We start from the raw sequence: 15,298 nt of genomic DNA, 5'->3' as shown, positions 1-15,298 counted from the left end.
AAAAATTATGTGTTAAAGCAAGACATTACTTATAGTAATTAGTATGAGGGGGGAAAGATATAGGCAAGGTGCGTTATGCAAGGCTTATGCTTTTTGTTCAGCAGCATTTGCTTAGATTTACTTATTCAGCAAAGCGTAATTCTCATGAGAGCATTACACTGAAGCCCTTCATGTTTAACATGTTGGGGGAAGAGAGCGTTTGAGAACGAGGTAAAGCATCGTGTGGCTCACTGACCTGGGCCTTAGTCCAACAACTTAACGCTTCATCACCATTGAATCCCTTAAATCCTCCCGCCAATCTAATGCTCTTCAAGAGAAATAAATAGATAAATAAATAAATAAACTACATATGCATTAAATGTTCACACACTGTTGGGTTGTGCCATTCCGCTGCCCTAACTGACATTTGCTTTGCTGCCAAGCCCTTTCAAATTTGATGACATGGAACTATTTGACTTTGACATCAAGGAGTCGGCCACTGTTTACATGACATTTTAAATTTATGCAGCTGGCAGAGGCTTTTTGACCAGGGCCAGACTTGGCCCATGAAGCGGTGAGAGCATTAAAATAACAATATATAAAGAGTTATGATGAAGTTATTGTCAGCAGAACGACCACATAAACTGGCCCTCCACAGCAGATGACTCAGCCAAACATTAACTTCAGTGTGTAAAATTTTTGGAAATAATAGTCATAATTGACAGCCTAACTCCATTGTACGCTATGTGTTACATTTTCTAAGCTATTCCTTTAAAAGTATTTGAGTTTACTCCTTGTATTAGATACACTTTCTGCAACTTTACCCTTTTTTCTTCCCTTTGTCCAACAAATTATGTCTTAATGCTGCAGACTCTGGTTCCAGACTTGTGATCTGTGTGTCTTATAGATTATGAGTATTTGCAGGATTTACTGCATTAAAAGCCTTATGTGACATACAGTGATAAATGTAGATTGTCCTCTGCTGCACCTCTCCTTAAACATTGGTCGTGTGCCAATGACTTTTTATAGTCTCCAGTGTGTGAGCGTTTGATTTTCTCATGCTATTTCCTTTCCTTAAACAAGAGTACTACATGCATCAAAGTCACCCCTGCCACAGCAGAGTCCCCTTATGAATGCTGATACGCTCAATGGAGACTGCATCAGTGTCCTTGAATGCAGAAGCGTTGCATTATCAGTTGTAGGCAGAGAAAGAGTCCCCTGTCAAAACACTCAAATTTATACCACATTTTTATTTTCCCAAATACACCCAAAATTAATACATTTTGCACTGAGACTAAACCAGGACCGCGTAAAATCCATGCAACCACAGGGAAAGCATGCCAAGTTCTCACTGAAAGCATTGGGCTACGATCCTTTGAGCCTTTATTCATTTCAGTAGGACCACCAGTTCAAGGCAGTGGGAGTGCCGATGTAGAGGGCTCCAAAAAAGTTGAATCTGGCTCAGATTTGCCCCAACACAATGCGACTTCATTCATCAACGCATTGTATTCCACCCGTAAATATGGATATGTACACATACCTGTATGTAATCTATGTTCCTCAGATTATTTTGCAACATTTTACTGTTTGGAAAATTATCAAACCACATGCACTTTATCCTAGTTGTAAAATCCCACTTTATAGTATTATTAACCTTTATGCAGTCTTGGCATTTTATAAGCCCTCCAGCTCTGATGTATCACTCAAAGTGACCCTGCAGATCACGTTGTTTTAGTGTGGCTACACAAAATACAACCAGTGATCTGCTGCAACACCATGTGGTTGGTGTTTCCAGAATGATCACTGTCCATTGTGTTCAATAAAAACCCTAGACATGCATATAAAGATTTTTTTTAAATAGCTACTGTTGGTATTTTACTGGTTCAGATTACATTTTACCAGCTTACTTTGTCAGAATCACAATACATCATTACTTAATTTCTGCACAATGTATGCTTTCCACATCTGTGGTGCAAATTTTGTCGTCCCCACTGTGATATAAGCAGACGTGGACCGCTTTTTGGACTGTATTTGCATCTTTTGGATCTCCTTGTTGCAGCAGAGAAATGATTTAGAAACATAAATAAATCAAGTGGACAGCATTTGCATTTAGCTGGGTTACTGTTTTTGTTAAGTGCTTCACTGGTGCACAGATGGCGTTGATGGCTTGGCATGTTAAGAATGGATATCATTTCCCTCCAACGTGAGATGCAGGGCAAGCTTTCTCAAATTAGTGGTCCATGTAGTTGTTGTTTTGCTGAGACGATCTTTCACCCTCCTAACGAAAAAATTAACAATTACCCACGTATGCATTTTTATCCCCATGATAGTTTGAATAGTCCTGAGTACATGTCCTCCCCTACACCATACTATTTCCAAAATATCCCAAAAAGACTTGAGGGTGTTTGTGTAGGAGCAAGAAGACAGGATGTGTTAGTGGATCAATAAAGGTGTTAATATGGAAATGAGCTCCTCTTTGTAGTGGAGGCTGGGGAGTTGTTTAGTCCTTGGCGATGAGCTGAGCCTGCACATTCAATTATGTTTCGTAAGTGGGGCCTCTCTGTCCATCTGGAAAACTAAATTATATTTAATCATATCCATTAGGTTTATGTATCCCTTGAAGAGTGAGACATTTTGCTGTTAAATCCACTCATGTTGTTGTTATGGTATCTTTTATTGTTAATAATATAGTTCAGGATATTACTCTAAAGGTCCTGGCAATTTAGTTATTGCTGAATAATAGGACGTTTAATATACCTAAAAAAATATATGAAATAGGCTTTGTGTCTGGGCTGCACGACCTTCAAACTAAACTTCCCCTTCATTATAAACTGGGGTTCTTTCCTGATCTAGTTAAGATGACGGTCAAACCTGTTACCTCAGTTCTATCCACTTGAGTTTTTCTGACCATATTAATACACTGTTCATTGAATTATATGTGCAGTCGTTAGCTTTTTACTTCCTCAAGGGACAATCGAGCCCTGTAGCTAAGTGTGGGGGGAAAAGAACATTTTTTCCCACCATCATTTTTGAAGAATTTCTATTAAATACTGTGAGTTTAATAATATATTCTCACCTCATCTCGAATCTAGTATTTGTAATGAATTATTAAGCTCCAAAGAAGCAAAGTGTTGGGAGTGAATTTACTTGAAAAAAATTTTAAAATTAAAAGCCAAATATAGCTGGGTGTTCAGTTACTAACTAATATTGAAAGTAAAGCATAGGCAGTTTTTGTGATTTTCTTTGTAAAATACATTTCCAAAGTCATTCTTAACCATATCTCAAAAAACTAGATATAAAGATATTTGAAAATACACAGGTCTCACTATGCTACGAGGCATTTATCTTTAACTAACAATGTATAATTGTGACCCCCTGGCTCTTAAGATCCCCAGGATAAATAAAGATGGAGGGTATCATCTGTGTTTCTGGATAGCAGCTGGAGGCAGGGAGGAGGGGGGACGACAATGACTGTTTATTTTTATCAGGGCATTAGCAGATTAGGCACTCAAACTAACAAGGTCATCAAACTCTGATGGCTGAGAGCAGCAGACCTCTGCTAAGCGGCTGGCAGAGCGAGGGCAGATTTGGTGCGTTATAGTGGGTTTCACTTTACTCCTGCTCCCTCGACATCACCGCAGCTGACTTATTAGTGCTTTTAATGATCTGAAGGGCACAGAGATATAATTCGTTTAGAGGTTCCTGACTAGCGACTGCACAGTGTCGGCTTACTGTATTGTGCTGACACGTTGCCACATATCCTTTTGATTGTGCAAGTGTCTTAGGCGTAACAACAAAAGCAGATTGAGACCTCAAATGTTCCTAAGTGCATCTACTGAGTACTTTCAAACTGCTTTTAGATTGATTTGATACACGCTAAAGTAGATTTATTCCCATGTTGGCCTGTTTCGGCATGTTTTTCACTCCAAAAAAGGCTTCTCACGTAACTCCTGGGATTATATTCGAGTCAGCTCCAGACTATAATTATCAAAACAAGTCATAGCCATGCTGTGTGGATCAGAAAATAAACTGTGGTGTAACTTATCCTGCTACGCTCCTCCAGTGACCTGCTTTTTCAACTATCCTTCCCGCCCACCAGTGAGAGTGTTGAAATGTCATGAAGTGCAAGCTACTGCGTTCATTGCCCCAAGGTGTATAAAGGTGTAAAAGCCTATAGGACTTTGAGGCTGTAGTGCAGGAACTACTGGCACTCGGTAATAGTGCACATCACCGTCCATTAAGATAGACATGGTTCAATAGGAGCTCTGTGAGACAGCCAGCAGGAGAGGTCAATCAGAGTAGCAAGCCCTAGTTAAAGTAGTAGCATGAGGGACAACGCAGTGAGTGCAGCTCAGCACTATCTGCAGAACAGAGTGCGGCGCACTCCTCCACATGTACAGACACATATTTCTACTCCTACAGCCATGACCGTAACCTCTGCTACTTTATCATGTGCTCCAGTATCTGAACAGCTGAAACTTCTGCTGCATTTTATCGAAGTCGACAAGCCTAGAATAGATTTTGGAAGCTAATCAAGGGATTCCTAAGGGCTATCTGCTTACTGTAATGTAGGTATATTTAACATTTTATTAGTGTTTAATTATTTACCGCCAGCCATATAGGCAAATTCACACAAGTTGATAGATCATCCAATAATGCTGCACAAGTTCCCACTATCTGGCACCCACAGTGAAGGTGATAAGCCTATGTTGTGCTAAGCATAATATTTATTGTTTTCTCTTTGTATGTAGCAGTCCAAGACTTAACAGAAAACAATAGAAAGCAATTTGTTGTTATTCAGATTTAAAAAAAAAAAAAAAAATTCATTGATGTGTGCCTTAGGATTGTCTTTCTAGTGTTTGGAGAAGGCACCACCCACAGAAAAGCGTCAACACAAGGGAAACAGACTAACAGAGAACATCTATAAATAGTTTGAGGTTAGGGGCTCTGGGGAAATCTCACAGCCTGAATAACAACTTGTTTTTCATGTATAATATGTGGGACTACTAAAATGTCTTTTGTTTCTCAGCTGATAAAGTTTCTGGATAGTGTGTCTAAGAGAGTTTATTTTTTCCTGACTGCTATAGGCTTTCGAGTTCAGGAAGTAAGGTACCTGAAACTGGAGTTTCGGTCACAGCTGTCAACATTACGGTGAACTGTAAACATCAAGTACACTACATGGGGAGCTAGATCTCTCTCCAGCCTGGTCCCAAAGCCTTGGTCAAAGCCTCAGACTTGTAAGACGTCAAAGAGTGAAGCATTGGTATTTGGGTGGGAATCTAGGTGGCTGAGCTGTTGATGACAGCCTCTCAGTTTGTTGTCAGGTTTCCCTTTGCTGTGAGGTAAGATTTATGACTATGGAGAGGGCTGGTGAGAGAGAAATCCTTGTAGGCTCAGCTTAGTTTATCTGGATTTCTGCTCCCAGCACAGCCCCTCTCCCTGTCGGGCACAAGCGGGTGACCTTGGCAAGAATGTGGCTTATTGTTGTAATAGATACTGTTGTTGTCAACTGACCTATGGTCAGAGTGGGAGGATGAGAAATGGGAGAAAGGCAAAAGATAATCGCCAGTAGAACCCTGAAGAATCAGCATCTCGATAGGATTATGTTCAAATCTGTCCTAGCTGATGACGATGTAAGCTTCTGACATATTTACGGTGTTATAATTAATTACCAGTATTCAGTGTTGTACTGCAAATATCATATGTCGCTGAGAACCACTCCAGCCGCAATCCACTGACTGTGGAACCACAGACTAGAGCTGCAATCCATCAGCCGATCAACAGAAAATTGACAACTATTTTGATCCCCTTTGTCATTTTTTTCCAGCAAATATCACAAAAAAATGTGAGGATTTGATTCATTTTTATCATCATACAATATATTAAACTGATTATCTTTGGGTTTTGGATTAAAAAATGAGACATTTGAAGACCTCACCTTTGACTATATAATATTTGTAATATTTTACAAATCATTAATTGATTAATCAAAAAAGATAAAATCAATCAACAATGAACATAATAATTAATTGTATCCCTGCTGCCATGATGTTAAAATTAAGTTGTGTTATTATGCATGTGTACATTATGTGTTGCTTAGAACATTCAGCCACTAAACACTGTGAAACCATAGACGACTTTATAAATCAACCAGGCTAAAAGAATAGCTTTGTTCCTGCTAACAGCATACAAACACAGAATGTGCAGGCAGGCCCTTATGTTGGAGTTCAACATGTTCTATCAGCAGTAAACACAAAGAGATATTCAGGTTGCCCTGCTACATGGAGAGCTTTTAGTCCTCATGATACCCAACAGCCCACCCCAGTGCACTTCTAACCCAACCCCCATCCCCTCATCCAACAAACAATAGCAGGCGGAGGCTCAAGGCAGCCGACTGAGCCAGAGAGAGGAAAGGAAGGAATTAGGTTGACAAGGTCAAGCTGAACCGAGACAAGAGAAAAGTGTACCAAACCACCTGCTGTGTGTAGGCCAGTCAACCAACCTGACATGCAGTGTGTCTGCCAGATCTCTGAGCTAAGCAGGTACAAATGATGTCAAATTTTCTTACTATGTGACATAGAGACATTTCTGAGTCCCTCAAGGTATAATTTCCTTTTTTTTTCTGTTACCAACACACACAATGAAGGCTAAGTTAAACAAAGGAATAAACTTGAGTGTATTTAGCTCTTTCTCACGACATTGACAAGTTTTGAATAAATTGGTTAGCTTCAGGTGCTCGTGATTGCACAGAATAAATGTAACATGCAACATTTAAGAGTGACTCAACACTAAATCCACTATAGTAGTTATTCGTCGTCTTCTATTAAAAAAAAAAGTGTGTCTGGGGGTTTAAAGGCAATGTAAGACCACACTGGCAGCATGTCTCCAGGGATGGCAATAGCCTATCAGCCAGTCGCTCCACTACTGTGATGTGGGCTGAAATATCTCAGCAGCTATTGGATGGAGGGCCGTGACATTTTGTACAAGCATTCATGGTCCCCAGAGGATGAATCCTTTGTGATCCATTAACTTTTCCATAATTTGTCCAATTCTCTTAAGACCACATACCTGCAAAAATAATCCTTTCCGAGCCTCGGCTGCACTTTCTGTTTAGTGCTAGTTTGCAAATGTTTGCATACCAACATGCTTAACTAGGATTGTGAACATGGTAACCATCCTTCCAGCTAAACATCAGCATGTTAGCATTAACCTAAAGCGCTGCTGTGCTCAGCAGCTGAATATATATACACTGAAAAAGCATAAAGAACACAACATTGGCTTTATTTTCTTTAGTTTTCACATTTTACTTTCTTGCTGAAATCTGGTGGTGCAGCAACTGTGCCAACGGCAGAAGGAATACAAGTACTGCTCTAGTTTGACTTTTGCAGTTTGATGGTAAAAGGAGAGGAGTTTTTCCTCTGTGTGACTTTGCTTTACCGGGCAAATTTAGGCCACTGCTTCATAAGTGAGCAAATTGGTAAGCTCCACTTATCTTGGCTCAGTTCTCTACCCCGGGGTCCCTTGTGCCTTCTGTCTTTTTATATCACTTTTACTTCCCATCATGTTGCTGGTAGTTGTAGGAGCAGTCTCTTCACTAATGTACGTTGTCCAATCATCAGCGAGTGCATATGTCTCTACAGGAAATACCTTTCTTGCTGTCTGAGGAGGATTCTTCTTGACAAAGCTTTGTGTTCTTTTTGCCAGTTCTTTTTCAGTATAACCATAGGCCTAAAATAGTAGCTCTGTATGTGAATGGATGTGTCACTCTAAGAGGATATTAAATTTGATTACTACTGAACTTGCAGCAAATGCGAAAGCTTTACTTGTCTTCCTAACAGTAAAGCTTTAATTCACAGCTGTTGAGGGCCTTTAGATGGAAGTTTACTTGGAGCTGCATGTGAAACTGTTGCTTTTACAGACATTTTTCAAGTTTATGTCTTTGTCTTTCACAGTTTTATTTCCGAACGTGGAGCTTCTGTTTCATCGTAAAATCGAGCAGTAATGTTAGTGTCAATATGTAGGCGAATACTAAGCAGTATTTCCTGGAGGTATTTGAAAAATTGTATGTTCTGTAAAGGTTGAATTTTTTTTTTTTAGGCTTTTAAGGTAAAATGCAAATGTGTGTTACATTATTTCAAATGTCACTCTAACTCCTCTAGTCTGTTAAATGAAAAATGTGTGGTAAAGGCCTGTAATGTAAAAGAGTCATATTGCAAACAGCTTCTTTGTTAGAAAATAACTGTTTCCAGTGAGATCCTGTCTTACTCATTATGGCTCCAAAGAGACTGTAGGTCATGGATGACCGACTTCATCGTAGCTTAGTTTCCTCTCTGTATTATTTATGTGTGGTTATGCTTTCCTGAAAGCACAATTAGCAGCTAAAACTGCAAAGAGTTGCCTAGAAACTGAGTGCCTTTTGCCAGCTGGTGGTCTACAATAGATGTCAGGTGTTCCTGTTGTCTCTTTCAGTTTCTGTGATTACTCCAAGCTTCAGAGACAATGACAGTGTGGTTTTAGTGAAGGAATTAGGCCAGTGTGCAGTGTTTAGCCGCGTTTCCACCAGCACTACTCGACTCGGCTCAACTCGACTTGGCACGGTTTGGTTGCGTTTCCACCAGTGCTAGTACCTGGTACCAGGTACTATTTTAGTACCTCCTCGGCCGGGGTTCCAAGCGAGCTGAGTCGAGCTGACAATGTGACGTCACTAGACTGCAGGCCACTGATTGGCCAGGGAGCGGCGTCACTTGATGAGTCACGAGAGCGACTCGTTCACAAGAATCAAACCCGCCGTTTTTAAAACCCCGGAAACAGAGACCGAGCGTTTTTATTATTTCTGTGAATGAGGTGAACGGATACACATAAACCATACACTCCATCTCCTTAGTTGTGCCGTATACAAATTACGCTACCGGAGTTTCGGCCCGCCTTGCTATGACGACCCCACCCGCTTTGAAGTGGTACACTTCCATAATGGAAACACAACCAAACCGCGCCGAGTCGAGTAGAGTAGAGCCGAGTAGTGCTAGTGGAAACGCGGCATTTGAAAACAAGCGGGTAGGCTTTCATGACTTGAATCCAGAATCCAAATTTTTTTTTTTTTTTCTGTCTCCTGGCTGATTTGATCATTTTAGTAATCAAATGCGCAATCCTTATCTAATTTATTTTCAATTGTAGCTAAATGCTAATAACCATGTTACTTCAATGTCCCCAATACCACAGCTTACTTTAAAGGCTAACCAATGATGTGATTGTATGCTGATAACCAGAGTCTGCGTTGCAGTTTGTCTGGACTGGTTAGCATTCAAATGCTGCTGTTCTTAAATTCATTATGTGGAGTCAACGATGTAGTGCAAGCTACAAGCCCCCCGCATTGTTTGTATGACAGACAGATGAAAGGAGCTCGGGTTTTCTTTCTGATGTTTTTTAACTGAGTGTCAGTGGTGCTGAAAGAGGCACCAACCAGAGCCAGCAAGAAGTGTAATCTCTACTGGCCTTCGACCTCAGTAACTCACCAAAGATGTTCACAGAATTTGCCCCTGGTGTCAAAAAGAATTACATAATTGAAGCGGGAACACTGAATTCAGCCAACTAATAGCACTTCAGCAAGGATTCCTTTTTACTTAATAATGGCCCCTTGTGTCAGGAGGAATTACGTTTTCTCCTTTCAAGACGGATGTTTTCTTTCTATTGATGTTGAAGATGGTGTTGAATTTCTTGTGCTTTATTAGGCTGAAAAATCCATACTGTTCAATGGTTAAATAATCAACAGGGACTGGTTTAGATCAATTTATAGACTTTTCAGGCTAGGGCTGGGAAACTCTATGTACAACCGATTATCATCATTGATTATATTTTTGATTCATATCAATCACGAAAAAGTCAGATGAATGGGCAGCCATTTTTAGTTCCTTATTTAGCATCTATTGGCAGCATGTAAACATTTATATGGGCACCCATATATGGAGGCACACATACAGCAAACAGGCAATAAATAGTATAATAAAACACTGTTGTTATAATGTAAAATATGTCTTAGTGAAATAGGGGGACTAAAAGTGAAGTACAGCAGAAGAATGTAAACAGGCAGGTTGAGATAACTACATTGCCCTCAAGGTATCTTACATTCACTTAACCTTACATGTGTTCATTGTTATTGTTGCGAATTTTATCAATTTTGCAGTCTTGTAGGCTTAATCTACACCCTGCTAAATTATATCTCCTGATATTGAATACTGTAGCTACTCTTTTGTGCAGTACACGCACTACTCAGTTAAAAATGAAGCACTACTTTAAGATAAATAAAGAGAGTAAGGTGTCAGTTTTCCCAACTCTTTTTCACACAATAACACCGGCTGAGATGATAAACCCACTTCTGCGGTCAATCCAAATGACCCACTGTGTGTTATCTGACCTGACTTCAGGACTTTACTTCCATTGAATTGTAGGTCTCTTCTTTGGTATGAAAAGGTAAATCCAGAGTCCTGTCAGGCATGGGTCCGTCTGAATGTTACTGCTGTTAAAGCAGCATTGTAATTGACAACCAAAGGAGATACAGCATTAGTGGGCACAAAATAATCATCTGCATGAAATACAGAGAAACTGCTTGTGGTGCTAATTTATTTCTGTTACCTTCTAATGCAGACAAAGCACCAGGAGAAAATGTAATTTAATGATTTAGCAGTGATTTGTATTGAACTAGTGTTGCAGCCAGATTATTCTCTGTGACCTGTAACAACAGTCTCATATGAAAGGGTAAACCGTGACAAGAACACGCTTTGATTGTCCTGTGTCAAACACAATGCTTTTGTCTGCTGTTAAGGATGAATGATGGTTTTCTATCCATAACAATTTCAGAAACATTCAGTGTCTGTAATACCCATCACATGGTCAAATTATTTTGAGTCCAGTGCATAGATACTTCTAACTGGTTAAACATGACCAGTCTAATGGTTTACTTTTGGTTTATTACTGTCTAATGAACTGTGACAACAACGATCAGCCTTGGCTCTCTTATTTCCTTTGTTTTCATTGTTTTTCTCTATTCAGTATTTGCGATGCATGATTAACATGCTTGTTTTCTGATGCCGTGGGGAATGCAGTGAACAAACTCTAGCGGACCAAATGAGATGGCAAAATAAATCATCCAGGTCATTGCTTGTGACATTAATGGTCATTTCTTTCTTTTTCCTCATTTGTTAAGGTTAATAGTAAGTAGAGTTGTAGAGTAATAGCTGTTAAGAATCAAGATAAGGCACTCGTGTTGCTGACTTTAGTATGCTGTACAATGAAAGATTTGAAGCCTAATTTGGTCAGCTGTATTCTAGGTCCACACCACCCACGCAAGTCCAGCCAAGGCAGGTGTCTCAGTATGACACTGCTGTGTAATCCTTTCGTAATCCTCGCCCAAGCTCAGTGCTCAGTTTCTTAATCCCAACTCTAATAAACAAGTTAAAGCTGAAGTTAATGTGTCCAGTAAAAAGTGCAGCATGTGTATTGTCTGCTGCAGGCGAGGTATTGTGTGATCGCTGGAAATCCAGGCACAGTATGCTCAGCACCAGTCCAAGATTTGTAGGGTTTTTGTCAGTCAGTTAAACATTATTCTTCCAGTCTGGCTTTCTCAAGGAGTTGGCATGGGGTTTCAGTTAAGAAAAGGTTTGCGTGACACTCAGGCGTCGTGGTTTTGGGGTGAGATTTCAAAATCCATTTGTAAAGTCTTGCAAGGAGGGGAATTTGGAATCGGCTGAGCATCGGGTAGAGCCTCGTGCAATCTGACAAGCTGTGTAGTTCAGTCGCATGTGGTTTTTCGAAACCCCGGACAAGACGTCAGGCATTTCACTGTGTGGGTTTACATTCTGCAGTCCCAGAGTGAAAGTCCTTTTGTTCACTCATCCATTGATGCAACTTGGAAATAGAGCGCCACTGTTCATGCACATTGTACACTGGTTCCATTTCCGTTGTGATTCAATTATTTTGTACCATTACACAGTGAATGGTTCTTTTATTGTATAGTGGCATTAGACTGGCCTCATACTTTTATTTGTGACAGTTGAAACAATAAATTCTTCTGTCTGTTTAGCTCGCTTGGTAACAGGATTTAAGTAGGAAAAAGGGAAACCACAGCAAGCCTATCCAGGTTATATTCAATCTGAAATTCATCAAAAGGACAGGATTCATAGTAATTGTAGAAAGAAATTCTTTTGGGAATTACCAGCTTTAAGTATTTTTGAAGAGTTAGGATGAACAAAAAGCTTCTGACTCTAAGGCTTTACTTGGAAACAGAGGAATCCTTGAACTTCACTCTGCCTTGACACTTCACATCCAAGTGTTATTAGCCTGCTGTCATTTTAACATAGGGTTTATAACTCATCACCTGGTTGTCACAGATCCATTTTGTTTCGAGAATGTCTCACAATCAGGTCTGCAATGGTGTTGAGAGCAGAGCTGCAACAATTAGTTGATTAGTTAATGCAATTAATTAACAGTCGATTGACAGAAAATTAAATAGCTTTTTTTTTTCATTTGTGGTTAATCAATTCTTTTAAAACAAAAATGCCAAAAATTCTCTGGTTGCAGGTTTTCAAATGCGAATATTTGCAGGATATGTCATTGTATATTGAATATCTTGTGGTATGAGACTGTTGATTGGACAAAATGAGACATTATATGACATCACAAAAGCAATCAGGTAAAGAGATTGAGGGCTGGCATAGAGTTGCTATCAGTGGCTACCGTAAGCACATGCCTCACAAGCTGCCAGCCCCAAATGGTGTTTGCCAAAGACATTCTTGTGCAAGATTTGCTGTTTGTGGTTGGTCCAAAAAGGCAACAAATCTAGAGGTTGCCTGCACAACAGGTTTCAGCAAAAAAAACAAGTAGGGATGTAGGCTCCGTCTGAGTCCAACAGTTGCTAAAGAACGTCAACAACCCTCAACACTGCTGCAATTGACCATTTAATACACCTGGGAAAGTAATGATGCGAGTCTAATAATGTAAGCCGACTACTCAACCTTACAATTTCATTAAGAAAGCAAGTTATTTTCATGACCATTATTACCTTGGTCAAATTATACTCAAAATGTCAATTCCCAAAAATGTTGACTCACATAGTTCGAGCTTGAGTTTAGTCAATTTAGAGGAGGCTCTCCATGAACCTGTTTGCACCTTTCACTGTTTGCTGTCACTCTGACGGGGGGTTTGCTGTGTGGGCTTGTCTGTAGCTCTCTGTGTCTCCATAAGGCCAAGGAACAGTGTGTGGTGACAGCTCGGGTGATTACCTGTCCTGTCTCATTCACTCAGCCGGCCTGCAGCTTGGCCACATCATGCATCAGAAACTGACACACAGTGATTACGATGTCGTTAGGCCTGACTCTCTATTGCTCTCTGCACACATTAATTTGCTCTTCCTCTGAGCACCGAGAGAAATGGGCTATCCACGCTCATTTCTATAAACCATGAAATGTGAAGCTTCTGTGATGACAAGTCTTGAGCTAATATTAAATTTCATCAGGGACTAATGTTTGGTTTTCAAAGCACTCGCTTCATCACGGATTCAGATTTCTCTTTCAGTGATTGACCTGGAATGTCTCACATAGCATAATTCATGGCGGTATTGCTCTCAAATCATTTGTTTTATAAGTCATGATCAATCACTGCACTTTTTAATTCATCTCAAATAATCAAATGAATCAAATTTCTTCAGAAGTATTGTTCACTTTGAGCAAAATGTATTCAGAATAACATGGAATCGCATAAGTCTTAACTTGAAGACACAACAGCATGAAAAAAGGTAAATGCTGATCTTTCTTATCTGGCACAGTTTTATGTAGTAGGTTATTATTGCCTTTATTTGCAGGTTTTGAGCCAAAAACAGTAGTTGTGCTTAGATGCTGAGACATTACTAAGGATCCGTAAAAAGTCTTACCTGCTGGTGGCGTTAGAGGAAATGTCAGGGAATTCACAGAGTCATTGGGATTCACCCAGTGGGGACAATGAGTTAAGCTGTAACAGTAGTTGAGATAGTTCAGTCTGGACCCAAGTGATGCACCTCCCAAACGACCAACAGGCCAGCATTTCTATCCCTAGAAAATTAAGCAATGATTTCGATAAGCAGTGATAAGTACTTCTAGTTCTCCTCATCACACTAGTTTGGAACAGTGAGTAGATTACAGCAATTATTTAAAGGGTGTACAGTCTTATAATCCAATGTGCCATTTGTTATTTTGTCTTCTAAGGCTAATTGGGTCCAGCATTGGCAGCACATTCCCGAGTACTGAGTGGTTTATTCCCAATTAATAAATGTGTGGTGTTGGCTGCAGCGTGGCATTCCTTCTGCAGTTCAACGCTAATGATTTGGAACGCTTTAATGTCGACTGATTTGAATGAAGAGCACTAAGCTTGCTGTCACAGTGGCCCTTAAATCGTCTTACTCTTGCTGTGTCTTTTCCGCCTACACACTTTTCTACCTCTAGGTCTAGCTCACTTCTCCTCTCCCGTCATCCCCCTCCCGTCATCTCCCTCCCGTCCTGTTCTTTTCATTCTCCTTTTCCATGTAGACCCACTGTCTCTTCATTGCTGTCACAGTGTGTCAGAACAGGTGGAATCAATTACTGACCCTCAGCAGCCTGCTCCCCTACCACAACTAGCTCTTTAATTGAGGGAATTAATGAGTGATCAGCCTGTGAGATGATTTGGTGTCACGGATCTCAGTCGGCTGTGTGTGAGGGAGGAAAGCTGGGGGAGGGATTGTTTGACCAATCCTGCATAACTAATTCTGTCCTTCCACAGAGGCAGACAAAGCAGTTCACATGTCCCTCCATGCCTTCCTTGCCCGCTAATCACCTCTAAGGTTAAGGAAAGACACAGTGCTACATAACAACACTAAGTGCTGCATCACTTACTGATTAAGAACAGTTTCAAGGCCATTGGCCTACCAGATGACTTCCAAGCACTCAGCACTTTGTTAACTTCCCTTCATTGTGGCATCCATTGGCCGTATCTTAGCATCTGCTCTGTATGTGTTTACACTGCAGCTCTGAAGTGTCTCATGTGTTTCTCTCTCCCAACCCCCACCTCTTTTTCTCCACAGATGGAATCTCCCGTCTCCACGCCAGCCCCTCCCCCCCTCCACCTCCTGGCCACAGTAGGCAACAGTGAGATTGCCTCGCCGTGTGAGCAGATAATGGTGCGCACACGCTCAGTGGCAGTGAACACATCCGATGTGGCCCTGGCTACTGAACCTGAGTGCTTGGGGCCCTGTGAGCCTGGTACCAGTGTCAATCTCGAAGGCATTGTGTGGCAGGAAACTGAAGACGGTAAGTGA

The 15,298-nt window shown here is 40.6% G+C and overlaps 1 protein-coding gene across 3 annotated transcripts in view; it reads left to right on the top strand.

Annotated features, from left to right (window-relative positions):
- The window catches only part of znf609b (zinc finger protein 609b), a 72,339-nt gene that overhangs the window by 34,278 nt on the left and 22,763 nt on the right, over window positions 1–15,298 (top strand). For all 3 annotated transcript variants that reach the window (XM_070849430.1, XM_070849354.1, XM_070849509.1), the window contains one exon: window positions 15,065–15,290. In XM_070849430.1, the coding sequence (XP_070705531.1) occupies window positions 15,065–15,290 (226 nt within the window). The remainder of the gene's footprint in view (window positions 1–15,064; window positions 15,291–15,298) is intronic.

This window comes from Pempheris klunzingeri, chromosome 1, assembly GCF_042242105.1.
Source record: "Pempheris klunzingeri isolate RE-2024b chromosome 1, fPemKlu1.hap1, whole genome shotgun sequence".
NCBI lineage: Eukaryota > Metazoa > Chordata > Actinopteri > Acropomatiformes > Pempheridae > Pempheris > Pempheris klunzingeri.
The sequence above is the reverse complement of the archived record's forward strand: the minus strand, read 5'-3'. Positions and strand labels throughout refer to the sequence as shown.